The following is a 22,059-nucleotide window of genomic DNA, read 5'->3' as shown; positions in this document are numbered from 1 at the left end:
GAAAAGGGAAAAGCAACCGTGAGAGCAAACCTTGGCAATCTGAAAGAGAGCCTGCCTTCGCGGCCTCTGATCCTGCTTCATAGCGGCTGGTTGACTTGCTCCAATTTACAGGAACAATTTGTTCACCGTTACTTTTTCATGAAAATCCGTGGTGAAACATTCGCAAAATTATCGACAATTCCACCGATAACGAATTGCACTGTACATTACGCACTGAATTGAGAATAGCGAGGGAAACGTAAAGCGCGATGCGATCACATACAGGATACTCTCTTAAGCGGGCGTCGATGCAACAATGCCCGAACGGCGCCGGGAGACCTCAACAGCGATGGCAACGCCACACGGGACTCTCGTGAGCAGGTAAGAAAACGAGCGGGGACCGGCGAACGCGGTCGTGGGCCCGCACGTACCTACTATAGTACGATGTATAGTACGCTGTAGTATGATGTTCAGGACCTCACAGGGACGCATCCTTCTCGCGCGCATCGAAAAACCATTCGCGTGAATTTATTTAAAAATGGTTTCCCGATTTTATTTATTTATTTATTTTTTAGTAAATATACGATATATGTGCAGTAAATTTTTATTAATTTGTTCAAATGCATGACGCCGTATATATTTATGGCCTTGGCTCATCTTCTGAAGATCGTTAATAACATTAAAACAAAAAATAAATTATATTATATTAACTTTCGATTACATTATACGTTTTTCTCCGGAAAGTATATCATAATCATAAAGAGATAAAACATAAATCAATTCTTATATTTTGTCGTTAATATAAATAATATAAATCTGTATATTAACATATTATGTGAGAGACAAAAAAAAACAATAAGAAAAGAGAGAGAAAAGAGATAAAAGATAAAGTATCAATGAGGAATAAATAACAATATTTTAAGCGGATATTGTCATAAATATTATCATCTGGTAAAACTGGTCTAAGAATAGAATCATGAGAATCCGATCCTAACACATTTACAGTGCACACAAGCGTCGGCAAGCATTTTTACTACGAGGTTGCAGCGTGGGTGAGAGGGCCCGGGGTCAGTCGGCCTATTGAGCGAGGGACGAGGAGAGCGTAAGCGGCTTTAGAGTGGAGCGACCAGGTTTTCGGTGGAGCGGAAAGGGGGAAACAGCGATATATAAAGTGCTGCGGAAGAGGATCGGTACGGGGGAAAAGGAAGGAGAAAAAGTGAAGAGTGGGAATGGCGAATGAGAGAATCGGATGAGGAGAGGGAGTCATGGGACTGACAACGTTTTACGTTACGCTACGCTGCTACGAGAGATCGTTACGCAATTTGATTCGGGAAAGAATGAACGGGCGATTTGGGAACTCTCTCTTTCCCCCTCAAGACTAGTATGTATTTTTAAGTCCGGTGTCCGGTATCCGATATATGAAAGATAATCTAAATAAATTTAGGGGAATCACGTTCTCACATAAATACTTCTCTCTAAATACACAATAGGCTACTACTTATTTTATTAATTAAATATGAAAAATTTAATATTTAATTAATTAATAAATATAACAAGTATATATTTCTTTTACATTTTACATTTTACGTCTCAAAAATATTTCGTACACGAAAAAAAAAAAAAGAAAGAGGGAGAGAAAGTGTTCTTTTGCCGTAAAAGTATTATCGTCCATTGTAATAACGATTATCGAGATGATTACAATATTTGTCAAAAATACTGCCTTTTAAATTGCAATGCCGCGAGAGAGAGAGAGAGAGAGAGAGAGCAGCTGTTGGCAGAAGAGCTGCCACGCAATAATGGCGCGGCACGAGAATCTGTTTTTGCCGTACAGAACACGTTTACATATGGTCATACCTTCGATAGCAATCGATACACGCGTGCGAATTTTTTCGAGTGCCTACACAATACGGCTAAGAAAGGCAGGGAGTTATTACCAGTTATTGCAACAGAGTGCGCGTATGGGCCCACGGTAGCGCAATTGCATTGTGCACACAAATATACTTAAACTGAACTTCCCATAAGAAACACTAAATGCGTGTGATAACCGCGAGCACGGTGAACACATGACAATATCGCGTGTAAAAGCGTAAAGATTTTTGTACAAATGTACATAGCAGAAATTTGAAAAGTAAAAAAAAATACGAGCCTCTAGTCGAGCCGCAATCGTCGTTATTTATGTCGAAATGTAAGTCGTTCGGCAGCATGCCGAATTTACAGGATCAAAACTGTGGTCTAACTGCTTAAACTGTTTTTACTCATAAATCGATCATGTAGATGTGACATCGGTTGATTTCCTTAACACCCACGCGAATTTGATTTGCATGGCGCCGTATTCACTGTTACTTAATAGCCTGTTACTTAATAACTTCCAGCATACACAAAGAAGACAATAGAACGCCGATAAACGTCGATATTCTTTGTTAATCATACGACATAAATAAATCTATACTATCTAAGGCTTATATACATTAATTAAAGGCTAATCTTATTTCATAAAATTATTTAGCTGTTTGTTGAGAATTTAATAAAAGATAGAGCAAACTTTTTTATTATAATATAACATTATTATTATAATATCAAACGTCAAATGATTTTTTTATAAGAAAAATTTTATAAATGTAAATGAAAAAAGATCTAAAATAATAAAATTTCTAATAATAATAATAAATTAATTCCGTGTAGTATAGTATAAAAATAGAAATAGAATCTATAAAAGAGAGCGAGTATATGTGTGCTCATTCTTGCATGAGTATTTTTTGCAAAGTGCAAAATAATATCAATGGAAAGTTACCATAATACAAAATATTGATTTTTTTTTTGTGTTGGTTCTGTATATATTTATGTGTTGGACGTGCTATTGCTCCACTTTAATCAGTTTAAAACGTTCTCAAACATAAAAGGGACTCGAAGGAGCGTTTGAAGATTTCCAGATTCTACTTGTGAACCATGGCGACGAAGAGCTTTCCTTGCGGAAAAACGAAACTCGAAAAAAAAAAAAAAAAAAATAAAGAAGACCGTGAATCTCATTCCCGATATATATCTTTTGAAAGGACGTTCTCCAATTTAAACATTTTCAAAACATTATCTTCTGATCTTGGGAAAACATTCTTCATACATATTTTATTATTATTGCTAACTTTTTCCCTGCGTTTTCAAATTTAAAATAATTCAGAATAATATTAAAAAAAAATAATATCTGCAGCAATCAATATTATTGAGAGTTTTTATAATTTCAAAAAAATACTGATTTAATTAATAAGTGTAAAGAAATTTATTCTTTTCTTTCTCTACAAGCAACGAAGATACATTTTGTAGTTTTTCGGATAGAAACAAAAATACTTTAACTGATTAATACACATTTCTATAAGAATAGAAAATAAAGATATTGTTTCGCAAAGAGGTGATCGGAAAATGTCATTATTAAAATGTCAGCAGTCTATTATTTAAAGATCTTCTTAAATCATCGTGTTTCACATTGGTAAACGGGCCATTCCAAGCATCGCATAAGATTCAATTGTTCGACTCGAGGCACGAAACGACTTCACACTGGACGCGATTTCCCACCGGAAAAATGTTCACGTAGGCGTGAAAGCGCGAGAAAGAAACGTCAGTGAGTTCCTGAAGATCAAATGACTTACCTATTTACCATTGACAATTGATTCAAAATGTCATGTTAAAGAATCTAATTCTAGGAAGTCTAATTCCAGGATATAGTTATAAAGTATATTTATTAAAGTGCAGTTATGCACTTTTTAGATATACTAAGACCGATATTTTCATATTCTGCTAAGAATTTTACAAGTACATTTGCTATCTTTTAATGTGCAATGCAAATAATAGCCAGTATGTTGTAACGAATCTTTCTTTTATATAATAATAAATGCCAAACAAATTTTTCCTTTTAATAATAAATTTAAAATCAAATCTAAAATTTGAACAATTGCCTTCTACGTGTTAAAAATGTTTTTCGATAAAATTTTGAAAAACGTACTACGAATATACTGCAGGTGCAACGAAACTCCTGCTGCATTCGTACAAGCGACTTAAGGGATGGAAGGGGAAGGAAGGTCTATAAGCCAGTAGAGATACAAAGGCGCAGGTATAAAAGTATTCAAAACTCAACGTGAGGGTCGTCGGAGACTACCTGCTGCATTTTAGGAACCTGAAGTCGGTGGGCTGTCTAAATAGTCTAAGTTGGGGTGGATCAAGGGTAGCCTCAGGTGCGCGCCAACGATCAGGGAAGCGTAAATATCATCCATCGTATTCGGCGATGTGTGATTTCGTAGTTGACGATCTAACTCGCTACGTCTAAGGATAATTTCTTAACCGAGATGATACGGGCGCAAACGACGAGCTCCAATTGCACTCGAGTATTTAGTTTCGAGTCTGCAACACGAGCGATAGCTTTAGAGAAATCTTAATCTGTCTGGTTATCGTCAGATTACGATAAAAAAATTCTCAGTCGGCGCGACTAAGGCGCGAAACTTTTCAATCTGTTTGATTCTCATAGTCTCCAAAAATAATGACTATAATTATGATGAATTATTAGGAATAATTATTGACGAGTTGTAAATAAGGAAGATATAAGCTCAACATGCATTTTTAAATTAATTTTAAAACATTACAATTACATGGAATGACTGATCAAACAAAAAAAAAAAAAACGAATTTATTTTATTTAATAATTAATTTTTCTGGCGAATCAATTTGTTAAAACAAGCTTTAATATTTGTATGAATATAGATATAGATAAATTTCGAATTTGACTGATCTTTTCTGGCGATAAATCATGTTACAAAGCGGATAAATGTCAACCTCGAGGCAGATGAGCCACGCATTCTCGATCTTCGTGATCGAGTCACTCGGTGAAAGGAAAGGATTTCACGTGAAACGCGCAGAACGCAGAATGCCATCACAGCGCGGCGCGGCGGTAGACTGTTCATCTTCCACGATTTATGCAACCTCATTGAAGATGATGCTATCCCCGTCGACGATTCGTATTCGTTCCGCCGTCATCTCATTACAGCATCCAGCAAAATCTAGATCGTAAAAGGCGAATCCAAAAGTTGAAACAACAGTCAAAGTGGTCTCGTTGTCGCGTGAAAGATAGAAGATTTCCAGTGGGAAAAAAAAAAACGATGACGGCATCGTACGTATTATATTTTAAGAAAATTATAGAGAAAAGTATTTTCTAAAGAAATTAGTTCGTAGTTGTTTGTAGTTTGTTTGTAAATTATAATAGAATACTTTAGAAAGCACTGTAGGCCAAACGCTGGAATTATTCGTTTGAGGATGAGGAATGAAGAGAGAAAATAGATTCAAGAATTAGACTAAAGATAATATTAATTGTAATCAAGCATGTCACGAGAGTAGATTCTTAATTTTGTATTTATATTCCGCGGATAAACATCGCAAGAGAAGGAAGTGCAACAATCTAATCAGTTGCAAGATTACAGTTTCATAAATCTTTCAAGTATAAAATGATACGGTTATTTCGCTGAAAATTCTTTTAACACTCCACAACAAATATCATAATAAAAATCAGAATAAATTGTTTTGCACATTATATAGGGTGGTAATAATAAAAGATACACGCACGTTTGGAAAATTGTATTCGCGCTTTTTATACGAAAAAGGAGATCTACTTGCGAAAATTAATGGAAATCCGATGCTCAATAAGAAAATACAAACAGATTCGTAAAATAGATTAGATGGCCAGAACGATTCTTGCGAAATACATATGCGAGAAATTTGCTATAACTGTAGACCCGAGATTGCATAGCTCGCCTGGTTTGGCCGTTTCCGGAAAGTAGTTAGGCAAATGAATGCACGGGCATTTCCCACAAGAAGGTAACAGCCTGAAAAGAAACCGCTAGCATCCGATATGTTCTCTCACCGTGAATAAATTTGACACATCGCTATTTTTCTATGTAAAATTAAATTAAGTTATTTTGTGAATTTGTATATAATTTATTTACAACAATATTGCTTTTAATAAATGCCTCTTCTGTTAATTTTATTTTTCGTTACTGCAACGTTCTGTTTGCCCGATCGAGGTCTTTCACCAGGCGGTCCTTCCGGTAAACATATTATATATTGAAGATATTGATATTCGATTACATTTATTTATATATTATATCCAATATTTATATTTATATTAAAATAATTCAATAATTAAATTACAACGATCGTAAATATATATATATTGCGAATTGAGAAAACATTTTGATAATTTAAAAGCCACCGCTAATGTTGTTATTACGCCGCATCATGAAGTAACACGCACGTGTTATAACTGTGAATAATAACCAGTGGAAATAAGAACCAAGAAGAATATTGATATCAAATTGTATGGAGGTAAGGGGAAAGTGCAATCATTGCATCTACGCGCACCTGCAGCTCGATCGCTTCCTACAAGCTTTAGTGGGCGAATTCCGATCACGACAAGCCCAAGGCAATCGACATAATTATTACCGAGAAAAAGGATAAACTCATTGATCATCATCCGAGTGAGATTCACAACTCGGTCATTACGATCGAGTCAACGCTCTTGCAGATTCAAACCTAAAAACTAAAAGCTAGTGACATTAAAGCCAGTATTCATCAGTCAGTTCTTAGAGCTCTTTAGGATTGTCTTAAGATTATTATTCAACAAGATGGCCATACAAGCTTACTCGAGATGATATTAAATATAAGAATAGACTATCGAATATCGGCCTAACTCTAATCGCGGAATACAGTTCAATCAATGTAAAGTTCTAAATTACTAAAAAAAAGACCCTAAATCATTCGTAAACAAGGAGAAAGAAAATTCCGATTTATTTATTTTCTAATGATGACATTTATTTTATAATGGACACCAGCATTTCTTCAAAGAAATTTGAAAAGCAATGTAAGCAAGAGTTATTATTCCATTGCAAGTCGATTTTTGGAGGCTTTATGATATCCTATTGTTTTCCCCTTCTTCGTGTGGAGTATTAGCTTCTCCACTTTCCAAGGTGCTACTCGCACGTGCGCCGTTCACTGCGATAAGAAGAAGAAAACGACGACGAAGAAGAAAGAAAAAAAAAGAAAAAGAAAAAAAGAACAAAATGCCACGAAGAGCAAGCGAAGAGAGCGGCAGCGTGAGGGCAAAACTGGTTTCCTCTACGCCGTTACGATGGCGATGCCGTCTATGAGGCGGCATCAACGAGGCGACGTTTATACGCACGTGACGGGACGTCGGGATTAAGGCAGAATCATCGTTTGATTTAATGCCAGTCGTGGCGGGACGTTCGTATCGAGAAAATGTCTGAATTGAACGAGCGAAAGAGCGGAACTTGCGCAAAAAGCGCATTTTGCAATGCGCAACCGCGTGCGCGGTTCACGTGATATTCCAGGTGAACGTATTCCGCTCCAGTATTCAACCCCCCCCCCCCCCCCGGAGAACGTAGCAAGAATTCATTGTATATTAATACGCCCATAGATTAAATCGGTGTCCGGAGGACGGATTTTTGTCAGTCAGTTGTCCGCGACATTTCTAAGGATGCACGAAACATATCATATTTGAGATATTATTTAATTATCCGCAATCAATTCTTTTTATTCCTAATGAAAAATAAATCATCGATGCATTAACAAAGATAAAACATCGACTGTTGGAAGTAGGCTGTTTGCAATAGCATAAGGAGGACGAGAGTTTAATATAGACAGGTTAATACAGCTGACATGCATTTTAACCGCATATCAGAGGAACCACAACCGCATCACGAGTCTCCAGCGGAGAGGAGAAAACCCGTTGTTTTCGTGTAGCTTGCAGGAGACCGTACTACCCGAAAGAAAAGAAGAAAGAAGAGAAAGAAAGGGAAAGAGACAGAGAGAAAGGGAGAAAGAGAGAGAGAGAGAGAGAGAGAGAGAGAGAGAGAAGGAGAGATGATATGTGAGAGGAGAGTCAACGGAGAACCGGTTTTTCCAAGAGGCCAAGACGGAGTGAAGTTGTATATATGAGTAGTAAAAGAGGCTAGCGTGGCCTGTTACGAGAGAGAGAACCGGTTTCACGATTTAAACTGGAGTAAAAGTGTATTGTATCGTCGTCGTCGAGACGGTATTCGTCAAATTGTCCTGCGCAGTTCCATGTTTACAATTCGGAGGTGGTCCACAGGAAAGCAACTATGTTTCCTGAATACGAAAATAATGCATCGCTTGACATAAAATCATAGTCGCAAACATGTTTCTTGACAGATAAGGAGAAATTGTGTAAGCAAAATTGAAATCAATTTTATTTTAATTTTATACCTTTATGGCGCGTATATCTGTCTTTTCCTTGAATTTGCAGCTTCAACAACATTCATTTCAAGGAAAAGGCAGATTTACGCGCAATAAAGGTATAAAATTAATAAAATTGATTTCAATTTTGTTTACACACAATTTCTTCTTATCTGTCAAGAAACATGTTTGCATATGTAAATATCTTCTCTCGATAGAAAGCGAACAAATTTCCGGAATCTCCTTTAGAATTTATTCTCTTTAGATTAGAAACGATCATCATCGCTAAGAGATTCCTTTCCTTTTATCGTAAAACTAAACAGGAATAACAATTTTATGCGGTATAAGAGACCAAATAGATGTAGCTATCAAGTATTAGTTGTCATTCATAATATGCTCTTCACGTTTCGTTTCAAATTATTATAAATATTAAATAAATATATCTCGTCGCTATCTGACTCCGCGTTCTCCTCTTTCACGGTAAGACTCGAATACTCCATTGTGCGATTGTTCGCATTCATTGTCCGTCAATCGATTGAAAATTTACTCGCGGATGATTTTGCATGATCAATATTAGCGAATGTATTACTTATCAAGTTTTAACAATATTTGCGAATGCAGATAGAACGGCATCAAGATTAAAATATTTATTTGTAAGACTTGAAGTCTCGTTTAAGAACCTAATTAATTACTATCGTCATATTTTATTAAACAATGTATTATTGATAAAATTAAATAAAATAAAATATGAAGATAAATTTAATAAGTCACAAAGAGATAAATCAATAATATCAAATAATTTTCTTATTAAATCAAAGAAGAAGTATATTTTCACACTTGGCTATTATAAAATATATTATTACACACTGTATTGTAAGTAAGAATTGCAAGAGGGATAAATATCTCAGTAACTTCATGGAATGATGTTCATCGTCGCTCTTGCTTTTCGTGAAAAATACATTCAAGGACAATGGCAGCGCGGGAAAGATTTCTATTGGTGCGCGGTTCCCGCGAATTTACCAGGGGTGATTTCAACGCCGGCTATCATGGCGGGAAGATGGTTTGTTGGACCGCCGTGTTGCGCAAGATATTATTATCACAAGAAGTCCATTTATTCTTGAAAATTAAAATATCCTAAGAAATATTTTAAAAATCTTCCTTTTTAAACATCTCTTTTCGAGTACATCATGCCAAATCAGTTGTTTAACATTTCCATATTACAATTATTATTTCATAATAAATATTAACTGATTTCCATTGTTTGCACATGATTATATTCTATATTATTTAAAAATACACTTTTCTTAATATTATCCAAATTTCAAAATAAAACCGTAATCTTTCATCGTTCGCATAAGATTTGGAACAATATTCGAAGGAGCTCTCTCCTCGATATACGAGTGAGCGGTTCTTTGTTCCTCTCTACAGACGTGAACCGAGGTCAAACGAAACGTGAGCGAGAGTGGTCCACGGTCGCAGCATCACAAACCAGTTTTCGTTAAAAAGATCTGCTCGGCGGCGCCACTGTACAACGGCTGTAAGCCCGCTTTCCGCAGGACTATGTTCTCCAGAGCGGGAGGATGTTGACCCGCCGTCGCCATTTTGAATCGTGGTGTACGTGATCGTAGTACTACTCACAGCTGGTACCTAAATATTACATGCACGACATATACGAACGCAGGAGCACGTGCGCGTCTCGATATCGAGTCACGTATCGTAGGAGATTGTTTATAGTGAGATTATGTATTGTAATACGTAATCTAACTTTAAATATGTAATCTTGTAGTATTGATAAACAATATTACTGTTGTATCTCTTCGATAAGAACAATCTCTTCTTTAAGAGGGACAAAACAGTAGCTGAAAAGAGCTTATCTAAACGATTCGAAGTATTATGAATAGAATGGAACATTTTTTTATATGGAAATAATAATATATAAATATAATAATAAACAGGAATATATATATATATATATATATAATAATGGAATATAATATGTAATAGATAAAAATTTAATATAATAATATAAATAATATAAATAAAAATTTAGTATAACTGAAATTTACTATACTTTTGTAACTTTTGTTGAGAAGAAAAAAATAATAGTGTAAAGTGAAGAGTTGTGTCTGAAATGTAACGATTTACGATTATCACGCATTGCTTGCACGTGTAAGGTGTGGCTACGCATACCTACACATACTATCACTGGTATTCGCTTATCGATATTGAGATTCTCTACTTCGAACTACTTACTAATAGAGGCTATGCCTCTCCTCTCTTTGCAGCAACTATAATACCTTCAAATACGTGCACCTGTTCGCACGCCACGAGGCATTTAAATCAACATCGCCAAGTCCTAGATAGCTTCATCCTGACAATCCATTTCTCCACTTGAGGCTATTTTGAATATTAAAAAGAAAAAACACATCTGAAAGTATTAACGGCAAAATGATTTCCGGCCGTTTACTGTTATATGAATTAATTGACTTGTTTTAACGGAAGATGTCCTAGAATAGCAGAGACTAGCAAAGAATTCAAAAATATAATTTATTTTGAATCCCAAAATTATGAAATGTATTTCTTTCGCATGCTATTTTTGATCTTAAAATCATTCCACAAGATTTCACTTTTATGTCACCAATTCTGGGTTCTTTTTCAGGTACAAAAGGAAATCTTTTGATAATCTATAATAATTCGTAATGAAATCGAAATAATTTTTAAATAATATATCTAATAAATACTCAATATATCTTTCGGAGAAATATTAGGTCCCTACTAAATTGTTACGTAAAACTAATTGTACTATCAAATTGTATTGTCAAAATATTTTATTTTATCCTGGAAACTAATTTTATGGACAAGGCATGATGGGGGATGCCAAAATTTTGGGATATTACTTCATTATTACCTCATCACAACTTGAAAAGATCAAATCAATAAGAAATCTGACAATGTAGTATCTTTTATCTATTTTGTATGACGTTTTAGTTACGAGAAATGGAACTCAGCCACATCCATCTGTCGACAGTGCCACGTACTACTCGCGGGTGAACAATTCTTTTTGACTTTATTACAAATAGAAAAAGTACTTCTTTCTTTGATTTTCGATTTAAGTCGATAACTCTATAAAAATCAAAATGTATACTTCTATAAAATCCTTTTTAAATTACCTAAAAGGAATTTTTTTGAGTTCATAACGAGCATCTGCTGTTTGATATTATTTTTGGAGTATCATTTTAATATCTTGGGAGATTTAATTAAGTTAATAGGCATTAAGTTAATAGGCAAGATAGATCTATATTTTAATAAAGGCAGATATAATAAAAAGAATATTTTAATAAAATTATTAAATTATTAAATGTAATTAAAATTATTAAAATATTTTTCGTATAAGTTATTTATAAACATACATTCTTAAATTTTCTTATTGGTGTTAATTTCGTGAAGACAATGGTAGATATATTTTCATCGGTCGTAATAATTTTCTACAGATCATTATCCTTAATAACCATGAATCTGATAATATATTTCTCACGGTATATATCGCATTTATCTGTAGGAACAAAACTAAATAAACAAAACTAAATAAAACAAAACGATGTTGCATTTTCAGGCTCCATTAAATATCTAGACTACATAGAATATATTAATAAACAAATTAAATGTAAAAAATACAAGAATTAAACAAATAAAAATATAAAATGATTAAGTGAACTAATTTTTTGCTAAATTACATTTGTCACTTGTCAAATTAAATTATTACATCATTTATTACAAATTAATTTAATATTTTTATTAAAATTTATATTAAAATAATTGTTGATTTGCTAAATGATTATTATTTATATTAAAGAACTGTTTTTATCTCATTTCTTATTCTTTTAATTTATTAGATTATAGTATTTAATTTTAATATTTTTAATTAATTATGCTCCTTTATCTCTCTTTATAATAATTATAATAAAAATAACAATTTATTATAAGTTCAATGCAATAAACCGCTACAAGACCATATAATATTATTTGTTTAAAGAGAAATGTTCACATAAATTTCATACAAAATTTAACATATCTTATCTTTTACAATATTATATTATATCTTTTATAATAATAATAATTATTATTATATAATTTATATAATAATACATAAATTCATTTATACTTGATTTACTCTCAAACAATTTTTGATACAAATAAAATCTTGATTTTGATACATAAGCATCATTTTCAGAATACAACTTATTAGTATATTACTATTAGTATATTATTATACATATACATGTATAAACTTGTTCATATATTGCTGTCTCATATTCATATAGCTGTACGGGTCTTTATTTGATAAATCGCAAGAATTATTCACGAATGAAGATACACATGATTTTATCTTAAACTTGGATTGACATATCTCCTGAATTTTATTTTCTTACTTTACTTTTAGATAGTCGTTTCGAACGGTAATCCCAACATAACAATTATTATATTCAAAGAATACTTGTAAAAGATATTCTTCACAAATAAGTTCCGAGTGTTCCTCTTTTTACAGGATAAAAATTATATAAATGTTACAAATCCACACATATTAACTCATAAAATAAACATTTATTTATTTCGAATCGATTAAAAGGGACGTTTTAATTTGCGGAAAAATAACGTTTGAAAACGTAGAAAGTGATCTTAAAAATAACCTTCAATGAGACGAATCAAATATCTCAAATAATAAATTCTGGCAATTCTTGGAGCAAATCTGGAAACTCGAAGAAGAACAAGACAATAAGCATCGACGCAAAACTACTTTTATCTGATGCGAGCACTGACACGAGAAAATTATCTTGACCTCTGCGAATGAAAACGTCGACCATGTGAACCTACGAGGCAAAAGCTGTTCCGGTGGCGGCTTCCGGTTTAACCTGACCTCCACACTCTCCTGCCCCCTTTCGACTTAGTCTCCCATTCAACCACCATCTTTCCTATCTCGTGGGCATTTTACTATACCATTGCCTACCACGTGGTCACGGTGGCTGAGCCACGTGGGACTTGGCGTTTCAAGTGTGCCTTAATAATATCGGGGTTCCCGACATGTACTCCGATTGGCCCTGATACTAGACTAGTATAAAGTGTGATGCTCTCCCGTGGAATCATAATACCCTACTGGATATTTGGATTCTTCTTTTGTTTGGCGCAATATACACCGTTCCGCATCGCATTTAATCATCATACAACGCTGTAGAAGGCTGTATATTAATAATTTCATCTTTTCGAATTTAAATAAAATAAAATATTATATTCTTAATAAAGCGGTAATTATTGATTGATTCTAAATCTATGAAAAATTTATTAGAATTTGACAAATAATTGCGGAATCATATGAGATTTCTGCGTTTACGGAATTTAATAGATTAATTAAACGTTTATTCCGCTTTTCAATTATCAGCATAAAAAGCTAATAATGGCGCTTCTCTTTTTGTTTCATTTTGCCGCCTTTTCCTCCGTTCGTTTACATCCTCGCTTTTGCATTCCCCTTAGTTATCGCATCACGCAGGGAAATCTCTCTTCTAGTCTCAATTAAGAACGAGGTTATCTCGTTTAGTCAAGCTATTATTCATTTTTCTTTTCATCAAGAAACGTAAGTTTTTTTGTGAGTAGATAAAAATTGCTTAAAATTAAGAAAGCCTTCTATTTTTCTATTTTAATTTTGATCCTTCATGAACATTTGTCATCTCTATCTGTATTAATTATATATTAATTAAGAAATAAATTTTATTTTTATTTGATGCTTATTTTCTCATTAAATTAGAAATAAATAATTAGAGAGAAGGAGCATGTAAGTTACGCAGAATCTAAATGTTGAACATTGTTTGTAATAGAAGACAATATTTAAAAGTACAGAAAATGCTTTCAGATTATTTCAGGTCATCTCCAATGCGTTAAAACATTAAATTAAATCGCAACGAAAAATACATTTGGTCAATCAGATTAGCATCAAAATATAAAATGTATATATTAACTAAATGTATGTATATTAAATATAAAAAGTCTATTATAGTTTTTTAAATGTTACAATGTTCAGTTCAAATCCTACATAGTTTTTATGCTCTTTTGTTCTAATTATTTTGTTTTGAATCTTATCTTGTTTGTTATTTCATTAAATTATGATAATAAGTCGTATTCTATTTAAGAGTAGTAGAGTAGTAGAGACAAGAGAAAAATAGAAAACCAAAGGTTATTATGTTACTGCAATGAGTCACTATGCTATATATCAAAGGAAGCAATTCTCAGACATCAGGCTTAAAGACTCCAGACTTCTTCGAGACGATTACTCCCACGTGAGGCAGCCACCGTGTCCGCGATACTGGCTTTATTTTCCTGGAGGTTGATTAATTGATAACACAGTGTACCCCCTATAAAAACGTAACGTGTCTTCGTAAGTAAAATACACACGGTATAAATTTGTTAATGAAATACTACGATCGTAACCATCCTCCATCGTTACGAAAATCAAGCAATTTGAAATAGCAATAGATCGTGACTGACCGTGTTGTACAATGCGATACTACTTTTTCTACGACAATTAGAGCGGAAGGCGCTCTTGATTTCTGATTATCGTCGGTGGCGCATTAACGCTAAGAAGGTATAAAAATGATGATGATCCAGCGCAAACCTTGTTACACTATCAACGGTGCATTATCGCGTTACATTACCTTACCAAATCGTCAGTAATGGCGAAGCGACGGTACGTGCGGTTACGTCGAGTCGTGTGAGCAACAAAATTACAACGATGATGATTACCTGCCCGCCGTTAATTCAACGCACTAACGATTCTCATGCATGAGGATTCCCACGAGAATGTCTTTTACGAACGCGTGTTTACCTGCCCACGAGCCTCTCCGAGGTAGGCTAAGAACAAAACTCACTTCTGTATTTGTTGCCGTTGGCCACTTCCTCTTCCTCCCCTTAACGCACATCTCCTCTTCGTTCTCGAAGGAGTTAACGCTTTAATGCGGTACGGCGTTTTTTTTTCACTTTTGATTAAGTATCAACGCGGTATAATTTGGATCTCTATCTGTATTTTTTAGGGATTAATATAAAGTAGTGGTATGAAGATTGTATCGTACAAAGAGAAGTAATTATATCTTTCATTATTAGGCGAGAATTAAAAAGATTCGGGTAAGATAATTTGTTTCCAGAAAAAAAATTCCATATTTAGCGTTTAAACGATTAAAGAATTTTAACAGATTTAGAGCAAAGAAATACTCGAAAGGGTATTTGAAATAAATAATTAATATACAATATAAAAATAAATAATTAAGAATCGAAAAAATTTCCAATGAGAATTATAAGCTAAATTAGATTAGCTAATGGTAGAAAATTTAAATTTGAAAAATTCTTTAAATATATAAAAAAATTAGATAAGATGTAGGATCGTCTTGATAAAATAAAATATTTCGATCTTAATTAAATAAAACAATTTATTTATTCCATCGAAATACATTTTTCGCACTTTTCGTTAGTAAGGTCAGAGATAACCAGACCTTGAGGTAGCGTCCGTACGGGACAAAAAAGAGGACAGGCCCAAGTTAGCGAATTTTGCGAAAAGTTCCATTCTACAATAATGGCATATATCAAACGCAGATTATATTTTGATCTTGTTTTGATGCTCTTCAAAAGTAGAGAAGTCGCCAGCGTTTCTTAGGGAAACATTCAGATCTAAGATGAGCCTGCACGTTTTGTGCAGAACAAGACAAAGGTAACGCTCGCAAGGAGGAATCTGGACATTCAGTTTAACCACAAAGAAGTTGGGAGGCACTTTGTGCACATTAACTGCATATTTTACGACTTTACGAGCAGCCTCTTCCGCGGGGCTTCTTCGAAAATGGGCCTTCCCCTTCGTACCTTGTCGCGGTGAATTACTCGCGCGAAATGGCCGGCACGAGCTCGGGATAAGAAGAGCTTTTCGAATCATTATCATTACCACGTTGCGTTCCGCAGTAGGAAAACATTGAAGAGACATTGGTAATTTTCTACAACATTCTTAGCGTTCCACCAAAGACGTTATCTTTTTCCCCAGGCATGTTTATTTTCTAATGATGATCGCGCATAGCGTTAAAGAATTTATTATTATTATTTCTGAAAGAATTAATCGTTACCCTTCGACGTGGATATTTAATATGCATACGTCAAAGCTAGCTAGCTAGCTTTAAACAAATGTAACCTTCTGTTTCTGAAAAAAACTTATAAAAATTGATATTGATAATAAATATTTTGCACTTGTCAATTTAACAATTTACATAAATATAACATTAATCCAAAATAATAAAATAAATATGGAAATAAATATGCGTTATATGCAGAATTGATAGTAACTTAAAAAGTTAAAAGTTAAACTAATAACTAACATTTAATTTACAAATAAAATATTACATTTATTTGATAATCCATATTCTTTCATTATCTAGAATTTTAATTTAAACAAATTTAACATTCTAATTTAATATAAATAATGTTTTTTTTAAAGTAACTTTTAATTTAACTTAATTTAAATTTTAATTTTAACAAAGTTAACTTTTTAACTGAGTTAACTTTTTGTTTTCATGCAACTTTTAACGTAACTAAATTAATTTTATAATTTTATAATTTTATAATTTTATAAACCATTAACTTAATTTAATTAAAAAATAATATAATATAATATAATATAATATAAACTAACTCCAATTATATATTGAATATTGTAAATATGCTACGTACGATCGTATGATATTCTCTCATTGGGGCAACTAAACACGAAACAATATTGACGGTACGATAATTGGTAGCGATTTCGTCACGATAATCCACTACCAATGAGAATCGGGAAATGGCCGTACGCAGGACGCGTTCAATGTAAGAGAATTCCAGCCGAGAAGAAAATTACGGCTTAATCGCCGTATCGGCGAAAAAAAAAGAAATGCGAGAAAAAAATTGGCGATCAATGGAAAATAGGAGGAAATGTCTTCCATTTGCGTGCCTCGCTATCGATGCCATAGACTGAAGGAATGCGTCGAATGGCCGTGCAACTTGGAAGAACCGCAAGAACGGATAGCCAGGCGCCTATCAGCGGTAGTTAACCGCGCCGGTTTGCCGTCTCGCTCTTTTCTTTCTCCCCCCCCCCTTTTTTTTTTTTCATTTCGCTTCTAGCAGCGCTACTACACTCTAATACGCGACCGCGCCCACAATGCTCCCGTTTAAAACGTTAAGATTCCGCGTAAGCGCGCACGGACGTCGTTGGTTTAACCGTTAGAAGAACAACAACAGTTCTTTGTAGGAAAATCCTTTTTTCCGGTCCGTAAAAATCACCACTTGTCTGCGATAAGCGGATTTCCGACCTGTCGGTATCATGTGGTATCGGAAGACGACAGCTCGACTCTTCAAGCATATCAAACTCATGAGTCACGTCACGCGTTATCATAATTTCTTCTAGGCAATCACTCATGGAATTGTGAGTGTATGCGGGAGGAGAATTTTTGAGAGGGTTCAAACCCTCTCCGAAATTAAAAATAAAAAAAAAGTCTATTATATATTTCTATTGTACTTTTTATATTATGTTTTATTTATCAAGTACCACTTCGCACTTAAACCTTGTGTTTACATGCTCCTTATTATTTGTTTTTTTTGAAAAAAAAAAGAGTTAAAATTAAAATTAAGATTACAGACTTACAAAATCTGATATTTTTCTCATTTCTCACAAAATCAGGAGCGAGGAGATATTCTGAGCTGTAAAATATCCGGAAGAAAGCAGAATTCATTAAAACGCAAAAAATTGCTATTTATGTGTTAATAGAATTGATTGAAATTCCACCCCCGCCCCCCCGAAAAAAATCCTGGATACGCCCATGCATGAAATCATAGTGATCGAGACCGAGACTACGTGGGAGTACGGGAGCGGTGACGTCACTGGTAGCGCCGGAGGTATAAAGTAATACTGTTACGCTGTTACGCAAATTTCTCAAGATCTCGATGGATTATATAAATCGCGAGTACATTAAACGGTAATCTCTCAAGTGACTGTTATGTGCGGCGATGCGTCATGATCTCAGCGTATTCCGCCACGTCGTTTGTTGTCCGAGCGAGCCGATTATGATCCTAATAGCGTTCAACAATGGAAACTGGGTCGCGCGAAATGAACATGTTGCAAACGCCTTTCAACTCTAACGGAAAGACTAAAAAGCAAAGCCTTAGTAAACTATTCGCCTGTGTCACACAAATCATGAAAATAAATTTTTTGTTGAAACCAATTTCCTCCATCGGTCCAAATAAAAAAAAAAGTCGCGTTAATATAAATTTTTTAATTGTCCCCGGTAAAGGATTGAAAATACGATTGTGTTATTAGCATTTTTAATTAGCGAGATTATTCCCGATTAGTTTGATTCGCTAGTGTTAGATGAGACATGTGAATTCTGCTTCTGATTTTTTATTCAGACAAGACACTCTCCCAGTTCCCAGAACCCGAGATGAGCAAGACGGTTCTGGTCTACTAAAACCTAGACCGTATTACAGACGAGCGAGTCTTTCGAAGCACCAAGAAGCGTTAGATTTCACAGACTAATCCGCGTTAAAGAAGTCACTCGGGTATAAAGAGTAAAACTTAGATAAGATATCCCGTCACGAGATAGACAAATTGACAAACCAAGCATAATTTAAAAACCGTCTAGGTCACCTCCTGTCTAGAGTACCAAAAGTGTGGTATTCACTTTTATTTTAGTTTAGAAAAATTAATAATCAAAGCAGCCGGAAAGAGAGGTAGAACTAATCACAGATCGATAATTAAAAGTGTTTCTCATAAATCCCTTTGGATTTTTACTTTCAGACACCCTTCCCTTCACGGACTCGTCGGCTCGTCGAAAGTGTAATTCGTTCCGTGGAAATTTAAAAAGAAATCAACAGCTAATTTATCCCGTGCTTCCTGCAACCAAGTGCCAATTTCCATATGCTATCTGACGAACATGACGACGTGTGTGTCACGGAGTGCGCGTTTCACGAGCGAAAAGAAAAGTAGGTGCGTAGGTGATCGAGATACATTCACGCGAGGCACACTCGCGTGTGCGTGCGTGCGTGCGTGCGTGCGTGCGTGCGTAAGGCACAACACACACGCATGCACGTGCGAACTTACGATCGAACGCACGCGTTTCTCAGTCTCGCATCGCGGACTTTTCCCACACGGTGGTTCTTCTTAGACACGGCTCCCTTTTCTGTTCTCCTTCTTAGGCCGACTTCGCCTCGTCCTAATCCCTACCATCGTCTGCTTAATACGCGTCTTCTCGCTCCTTCCTTTTTTTTTCCCTCTCCTTTACTCCTTTTTGTTTCTTCTTCCAGCGACTATTGTTTCCAACCAATAGTTTTGCCAGGTGCCAGGATGGTTATGGTTTCGCGCGTCAGGCTCACTTGGTGATTAAAAGTTATCTCGAAGAATTATAGGGCCTATAGAATTATATCGCGCGATAATGTAATCTCACAAAAAAAAAAAGAAGAAGAAAAAAAAAGGGTTCATTTGTGTGTTTTTAAAATTTTACACATTTCGTATATTAATATATACGCGATTACGAAGAACAATCAAATTAAATTAAATTCTTTAATTAATTAAAATTTTTCACCCTCGCCGCGTAAAAAAATATGTTACAAAAATTATTTTAATAACTTTTTCGATTACTTCACACAGAAGCTTAGCTTTCGCTGTCGTCTAGCCATATAACCGCAGTAGCAAACTGCGTGTGATAGTGATTCCCGAGTAAAACCATAAAATATACCGAGTAATCGAGTATTAGATCCGTCCGCAGCGACATTGGCTACGGCAAGGTAAAGTTAAATAAGCCGTGGCGAAACGAATAAAGTTTGAAGGATGCGCGAACTCGTAGCGACACGGTCTCCTGATCACGAGATCAAAGCTGGAGCTGGACGAGCAATAACGACGAAAGCTTTGCTTTCGCTCGTGAAAGAAAGCGAAAGAGGCAGTTTGTGCCTTCTGCGAACGAGTTTCCGGTTCCTTCCTCCTCGCACGGGGGAAGACATCACCTGGCGATGAGTCAGAGAAGTCGCTTCCCAGACACCTGCTGTCAGAATCGCGTGGTAGCAGGTTCCATCCGCCATTAGCCACGCGTGCTCTCCCCCAAGGGTACTCCCCCCCCTTCTCTCACTTGTGCGTACCCTCGATATATACGAATATACATCGCGTCTTGCTCTATTGTCACCGAAACGAGTCCCGGATTCATGGGCCAGCGACTTGTGACATCACGGGATCCTGTCGGGCACTCCTGTCTGTACTTACGAAGAAGAGCCTTACTTTGCGATCGGATCTGACTTGGTTGGTCACAACAAAACAAAACAAAAAAAAAAAAAAAAAACGCGAAGATGAGATCTCGTGAAAATCGCATCGCTCCAATCTACCTCGATCGAGATAGAGGAACGCGGAGATACAACTGAGATTAAGATGACATAAAATTGGCAAAAATGAGATAATTGGTAAGCAAATAGCCGAGGGTCGCTAAATTCCAGTTAATTCTCTTTAATTGACACCGCCGAGCGTACATCTGCATCACGCGGATCATCGAAACAGCTGTGTCCCGATGCAGGGATGGCACGTGTTGGTGTCTTATACTTTCGCTCTACCAATCGCGCAGCTAAATCCGAAGGGAAGATCGGGTCAGGTGTATACATCGATCACGTGCCGGCAGCTGGAAGATACGGCCTTTTTCATCTCGGATAACAGCACCGTTTTTACCTCAAAGAGACGTGCTTCCTCTGAATGATATTTCGTAATCAATCATTTCATGCGCATCATTTGGAGCATATCATGAAATATCAACGGCGAATATATAAGGAGAATTAAAAATTATGATAAATTCGGTCTGTTCGACTTCGACTTCGAATTACCGCGTAGGTTTCGGCGCTTCCTTTTCCAACGGAACTGAGACAGGAAGTCCCCCACTCGCACAGCCGAGAAGTCCTTAAGTCGTCTCCAAATCGTACAAATGAGTCATAGCATATATGGTTAGCAAATATTCTGTTAGCAAGTTCTTTATATGGGAATCTAAAATAATCTAAATTTTAATCATGTAAATTTGGATTATTATTATTCCAACTCACGGCAACGTTATATTTTCATAACCGTTATAATGAAGAAACTAGATCACATCAAATACGGAAATCGTGAAAAAAAACAGAAGCGCTGTCTGCAAACGGTGACACCGGTGCGACAAATAAAAAGTAAAAAGAGAAAAGCGCATTGTAGCGCGTTGGGAAACCATTGTAATGCGAACAAGTGTAAAATACATCAGGTGTATCCTTGAAGAAAGACGCCGCAGGTCGCTTTCCACCCTTTTTACGCCTGTCGCGTCTATTAGGATGGGAAACTCATTCAACCGGATGAGAACTAATTAACGCAGCGATGTGTACGGATATGAGCAAGCCCTTCGTTTTGAATTAATGCGTTACAAGTGGGAGTGTCGATAAATACACACAATGTGCGATATTGAGCGATGCTCTCTTGTGATTATTGTTGACAGCGGTGAGAATGAAAACTGTACCTCTTTACGAAGGCGATCGCGCAGGGAAGCCTTGAAACCTCGGCTGAGCTGGCGTGGGTGCGGAAAACGCGAGGACGACGGCACGGAATCCGTCCGGGAAGAGAAACAAGACCAGACAATGTTGCGTCTTAATCTCCGTACGCATTATACTTATCCCTAACATCGCTACCATCTAATGGCAAGAATCAGCTTAAAAGACACCTGTCAAACTCAAATTAGTTTCACAATTGAAAAATAAAACACAAAACTTTGGAATGGGGAAAAAAAATGTTTTTTA

At 35.4% G+C, this 22,059-nt stretch overlaps 1 protein-coding gene across 3 annotated transcripts in view; it reads right to left on the bottom strand.

Moving 5' to 3' along the window:
* Positions 1-22,059, bottom strand: part of ec (ubiquitin specific peptidase echinus) — a 72,727-nt gene that overhangs the window by 23,599 nt on the left and 27,069 nt on the right. The window contains exon 1 of one of the 3 annotated variants that reach the window (XM_011634647.3): positions 31-1,624. The exons of the other annotated variants lie outside the window; for them this stretch is intronic. Coding sequence (XP_011632949.2) covers positions 31-81 — 51 coding nt within the window. The 5' untranslated portion in view covers positions 82-1,624. Of the gene's footprint in view, positions 1-30; positions 1,625-22,059 lie in introns of those variants that run through there. 3 annotated transcript variants of the gene reach the window in all.

Source organism: Pogonomyrmex barbatus, unplaced genomic scaffold (genome assembly GCF_055798465.1).
Source record: "Pogonomyrmex barbatus isolate J1 unplaced genomic scaffold, ASM5579846v1 scaffold23, whole genome shotgun sequence".
NCBI classification, from domain to species: Eukaryota; Metazoa; Arthropoda; class Insecta; order Hymenoptera; family Formicidae; genus Pogonomyrmex; species Pogonomyrmex barbatus.
The sequence above is the reverse complement of the archived record's forward strand: the minus strand, read 5'-3'. Positions and strand labels throughout refer to the sequence as shown.